The 6,000-nt window shown below is 52.3% G+C and overlaps 1 protein-coding gene across 1 annotated transcript in view; it reads right to left on the reverse strand.

Annotated features, from left to right (window-relative positions):
• Positions 1–3,512, reverse strand: part of TASOR2 (transcription activation suppressor family member 2) — an 84,150-nt gene extending 80,638 nt beyond the window's left edge. The window contains exon 1 of the mRNA XM_077897310.1: positions 3,342–3,512. Within this exon, the coding sequence (XP_077753436.1) occupies positions 3,342–3,402 (61 nt within the window). The 5' untranslated portion in view covers positions 3,403–3,512. The remainder of the gene's footprint in view (positions 1–3,341) is intronic.
• Positions 3,513–6,000: the final 2,488 nt, after the last annotated feature.

The raw sequence follows: 6,000 nt of genomic DNA on the forward strand, positions 1-6,000 counted from the left end.
GAATAAAACGGATAAGAATATAACCCATTTATAACATATTCTTATAGCAGACCATTATACTTCCATGAAAACAAAGGACTTAGAGCAGTAATTCCCAAAGTGGTGATGGTGCTTGGGTGGGTTTTTCTATCCTATACTGAAATGTGTCATCATTTGGGAGATCTACAGAACTCAGAGCACTAGTGTCTACCGCATGACCAATGTGTGGATGAAAGACCCCTTCAAAATGCAAGACAGACCAATGTGTTTTCATGTCACAGAGTTTGAGAAGTTCACTGACATAGCTTCAAGTTTTACACTGCAGCTAACCTTTAAAGAAATTGTTAATTATATTTTTCTTTGATGTCCATCAAATTCTATCTTAAAAGGTTATTAAAACATTCCTCCCTTTTCTAAACACACAGTGGAGTCTGGATTTTCTTCATATACTTTCAACCATAACAATATATTGCAACAGACTGAATGCAGAAGCAACCATGAAACTAAGTTGTTAAAGATATTTGAGAAAATGTAATGCCACTAGTCATTAATTTTTTTTGGAAAATAGTTTTTCAGGAAAATGTTATTTATATTAGGATGTGACAAGTTTATTATTATTTTTTAGAGGCACCAAGAGATGCCATATCTACTACATTTAAGACCAATTAGTAGTAATACCTAATGATACAATCCACATAAACAAAAAATCTTTAGGGTCCCACTAATTTTTAAAATCACAAAAGGGAAAAAAAAATTTTTTTTTAAATCACAAAAGGAATCCTGAGACCAAAAAGTTTCTGAACTGCTGAACTAAAGGCACATGCTTCAACAATAATGAATCTCAAAAACATAATGTTTAAGTAACTAAAAAAGTAAACAAAGAGATCAATTAAAAAAATATATATGTAAGTGATACAACTCCAGAGAAAGGCAAGGGAATAATTAACACAAAATTCAGGATGACAATGGTGATGGAGGTGGCAATACATTGCTTCTGGGGAGAGGTACACACTAAAGCTTCTAAGGCACTTAAATGTACTTTTAAACCAGGTACCCAGGGATCCCTGGGTGGCGCAGCAGTTTGGCGCCTGCCTTTGGCCCAGGGTGCGATCCTGGAGACCCGGGATCAAATCCCACGTCGGGCTCCCGGTGCACGGAGCCTGTTCTCCCTCTGCCTGTGTCTCTGCCTCTCTCTCTCTCTCTCTCTCTGTGACTATCATAAATAAATAAAAATAAAAAAAAAATCTTAAACCAGGTACCCAGATATACTTTAAACACAACAACACAATACATATAAGTGGTATACTTCACAAAAAAAAATTTAATATAAGAAACAAAGAAAACATACCTACTCTCCTAGAAGGAAAAACTCAAAAGAATGTCTCTTCTCAAATTAATCTATAAATTCAATGCAATCACAAACAATATCCCAACATGATTTTCTATAAGAACTTGGAAAGATGGTTCTAAACGTCTGGAAGAAAAATGCAAAAAATGCCCAAAGCTTTTTTCAAAAGAAAGTACCAGGATATATCACAAAGCTACAATAATTAAAACGGTGTGGTAATAGGCAAATGGGTGAAAATTCAGAACCCAATTAAAAAAAGGGGGGGGGGGATATGACCCAGCCAAAATGTTTTACTTTTTTTATCACCCAAGGAAGATAAAAATTAAAATGAGAAGCTATTTTCAATTATTAGAAAATTAGTAAGATGTTAGGGAAATACTGTCACCATCCAGTGCTGGCTAGCAGGGAGATAAAGCTTGCTTTCTCAGAGTGGATATTAAAAGAGTATGATATTGGAGGGCAATTTAACAGCGTTATTACCCAGCATCCTCATAGAGAATCAAGTCTACAGAAATACTGAAGGGAAAACCTGAAAATAAATATCCAGCAAAAGGAAAGACTGATTTGATAAAGACCCCATACCTACTTAATCATACTAAGCAGGTATCCTACTGCATTCATTAAACACTGTCTCCTCAGCCAAGCTTTTAGGCACTCTGGGGGTTCATTTAAGCAACTATGGAGTTACAGGAGAGGCTTTTTAAAGAGAACAGTTGCATCAGGGCCAATATCCTGAAAACCCAAAATTTCAAACACTCCTTTGTCTTAATTATGCACACTCGGTCACTCCTCACTTCTACTCAGCGTGGGTTAGTTATCTACTGGGTGAACATGCGGCCAAGCCATCTCCAGTTCTGGAAGGCCGTCTTTCAACAGACCGTCCAAGAATATCTGCTTCCTTATAAAACTCCCGGGCAGGCTTGCTACCAACCTCGGATCCTATCAATTCCCACTAGGACACGCCCCCCCTCCCTTCTTTGCTTCTTCAGGAACACAGTGCATGCGCCACACTTCAGTGGACAGTGGCCTCACCACTCTAACCTCACCTCACAAGGGAAACAGAGGGTAAGACAGGTGTATTACGTTCCGGGATTTCCAACGGACAAGCGAAACTAGAGGATTTTCAAGGTGTCCTCCACAAGCGCTGGGGTTGGCCCGCCACGTCCGCCCCACCTGCTGCTCGGGGCCGCCCGGGCCGACGTCACCGCCACACCCCGTGTGCACGACCCTCCCGGCGGCAGACCCCTTCCCCCGAGAGAGACGGGAGCCTGGAAAGGGGGCGCAACAGCTCGCCCGAAGCGCAGGAGCGCGGCGCGAACCGAGGAGCCACCGCGGCGTGCGCGGGGAGGAGGCCGCGCTCCCGACTCCGCGGCTCGGCCCCAGCGAGTCACACACGGACTCGCACAATCAAGTCGGGGGCCGAGCGTCAGCGACTCTGCGAACGGCCGACCCAGGTCAGCAGCAGGATGGCGACGGCGAAAGCGAGTCAGAACCCCCCGCCCCGCAGCCCCGGGGCCGAGCGGGAGCCACACGCATCATCCTCGAGGAGCCCACAGCATCCCCGGGAACCGAAGCAAGGCGCGGCCCTCCGGCAGGGAGCCCCCCGCAGGGAGCCCCGGCAGGGAAGGGCCCCCCCAGCAGACAAGCCCCCGGGAGGGAGGGCCCCCCGGCAGAGAACCCCGGAGGGCAGGCTCCCGGCAGACAGGCCCCCGGGAGGGAGGGCCCCCCGGCAAGGAAGCCCCAGCAGGGAACTCCCAGCAAGCAAGGCCCCCGGCACAAGGCCCCCGGCACGGAGCCCCCCGGGTCAGCAAGGCCCTTCCCAGCAGACAAGCCCCCGGCAGGGAGCCCCGCCCCCAGCACACAGCGCCCGGCAGGGAGCCCCCGCCCGCACCCCGCACAGCTCGGCCGCGCCGCGCCGCAGTCTCAGAGGCGGGGGCTCCTCCTTACCCCTCCCCGGGTCCAGCGCACGCGCACACACGCGCTCACACACGCGCACACACACACCCGCGCTTACCGGTGTCGCGTGCGGCCGCCGCCCCCGAGGCTCTGAGGCTCGGCCTCAGCTTCTTCCCCATGCCGGTGGGTGTGGGCTTCGGCACAAGGCGCCTCCTCCTCTACCGCGGCCGGTCTCCGCCCCGGTCGCCCGCCGCCGCCCGGCACCGACCCCACGACGGAGCCCTCCGCGCGCCCTCACGACCCCCGCCCCCGGGGCCGCCGCGGGCACGCCCGGCGCGCTCGGCACGGGCGTCTCAGGGGCGCGCGGGACCCTGTCGGCCCCGGAGCCCGCAGCGCCGGCAGCGCCGCCCGGGGGGCGCCCAGGCTCCCAGGCCGCAGGCTCCGCCGCGCTCGTCAGCCACGCGTCGCGCTTTCTCCTCAGGCTCATAGGAAGGAAGGCTTCCCCAGACGCGCCGCGGCCGGAGCGGACATGTCGAGGAGCTCAGCGACGGCGACGGGAAACCGGAAGTGAAACCCCGGTCTCAGGGAAGGACCGGGGGGCGGGGGGCTGGGGAGGAAAAAAAAAGAGAAAGTGAAAACTGAACCGTGGCGCACGGCGGGAGCCAATCACGGAGGAGAGGCCGATGCGCACGCGCGGACTGTGGGCCGCGTCCACGCGGCGCTAGCCTCCCCCGTAGGCGCAGGTGCGAGTCTACAGCGCGCCCTGGGATTGGAGGACGGACTCTGCGTGCGCAGCTGGGGGCGGGGCGAAGCGGAGCCTGGTGTCTCCAGGGTTGGTGCGTGGCCGGATGCGGAAGTCGTGCAGGAGAAGACGTCCGGCCGCCATGATGGTTCTGCGTGGGTTCCAGCAGCCGGCTCACAGGGGGCTGTGGTTTGTCCCCTGACGGTGCGGTGCTGACGCTTGTCTCGCCCCAAAGTGACATGCATGAAATCTTGTAATTTAGTAAACGTCAAAGCCTTAAAAAAAACTTTAGCAGAGTGTTAACCTTAAGAACAGAACTGCCAGTAGCTTTACCAGAGTTGTTTATCATAAAGAGGGAGTGTAGTTCAAGACCTGCAAGCTAATCAGAACCTCCGGCAAGCCCCAATTTAAAAAGGGGCGAAAGGTTCTTTTTATAGAGCAAAGGAGTAAGTTGGAAAAGGTGGTTGTGACAACTCCCTGGAGGAGAGCCTCAGGGTTGTGGTGGCTTCTCATTGGCCGGCTTGTAGCACCTTCTCATTGGCCGGCTTGTTGTAGCACCTTCTCATTGGCAGGCTTGTGGTACCTTATTGGCTGGCTTGTTGTAGCACTTTCTCATTGGCCGGCTTGTTGTGGCACCTTCTCATTGGCAGGCTTGTGGTACCTTATTGGCTAGCTTGTTGTAGCACTTTCTCATTGGCTGGCTTGTTGTAGCACCCTCTCATTGGCTGGCTTGTGGCACCTTCTCATTGGCCGGCTTGTAGCACCTTCTCATCGGTTGCCTTGTGGCACTTTATTGGCTGGTTTGTTGCGGCACCTTCTCATTGGCTGGCTTGTGGCACCTTCTCATTGGCTGGCTTGTTGTAGCACCTTCTCATTGGCCGGCTTGTGGTACCTTATTGGCTGGCTTGTTGTAGAACCTTCTTATTGGCTGGCTTATGGCACCTTCTCATTGGCCGACTTGTTGTAGCACCTTCTCATTGGCCGGCTTGTTGTGGCACCTTCTCATTGGCCGGATTGTTGTGGCACCTTCTCATTGGCTGGCTTGTTGTAGCACCTCTTCATTGGCCGGCTTGTGGCACCTTATTGGCTGGCTTGTTGTAGCACCTTCTCATTGGCTGGCTTGTGGCACCTTCTCATTGGCTGACTTGTTGTAGCACCTTCTCATTGGCCGGCTTGTTGTGGCACCTTCTCATTGCCTGGCTTGTGGCACTTTATTGGCTGGTTTGTTGTAGCACCTTCTCATTGGCCGGCTTGTTGTGGCACCTGCTCATTGGCTGGGTTGTTGTAGCACCTTCTCATTGGCCGGCTTGTGGCGCCTTATTGGCTGGCTTGTTGTAGCACCTTCTCATTGGCTGGCTTTTGACACCTTCTCATTGGCTGGCTTGTTGTAGCACCTTCTCATTGGCTGGCTTGTGGCACCTTCTCATTGGCTGACTTGTTGTAGCACCCTCTCATTGGCTGGCTTGTGGCACCTACTCATTGGCCGGCTTGTTGTGGCACCTTCTTATGGCTGGCTTGTAGCACCTACTCATTGGTTGCCTTGTGGCACTTTATTAGCTGGTTTGTTGCGGCGCCTTCTCATTGGCTGGCTTGTGGCACCTTCTCATTGGCTGGCTTGTTGTACCACCTTCTCATTGGCTGGCTTGTGGCACCTTCTCATTGGCCGACTTGTTGTAGCACCTTCTCATTGGCCGGCTTGTTGTAGCACCTTCTCATTGGCTGGCTTGTTGTAGCACCTTCTCATTGGCTGGCTTTTGGCACCTTCTCATTGGCTGCCTTGTGGCACTTTATTGGCTGGTTTGTTGCGGCACCTTCTCATTGGCTGGCTTGTGGCACCTTCTCATTGGCTGGCTTGTTGTACCACCTTCTCATTGGCTGGCTTATGGCACCTTCTCATTGGCCGACTTGTTGTAGCACCTTCTCATTGGCCGGCCTGTTGTAGCACCTTCTCTTTGGCCGGCCTGTTGTAGCACCTTCTCTTTGGCCGGCTTGTGGCACCTTCTCATTGGCCGGGTTGTTGTGGCACCTTCTCATT

The sequence above is a fragment of the Canis aureus genome, chromosome 5, assembly GCF_053574225.1.
Source record: "Canis aureus isolate CA01 chromosome 5, VMU_Caureus_v.1.0, whole genome shotgun sequence".
NCBI lineage: Eukaryota > Metazoa > Chordata > Mammalia > Carnivora > Canidae > Canis > Canis aureus.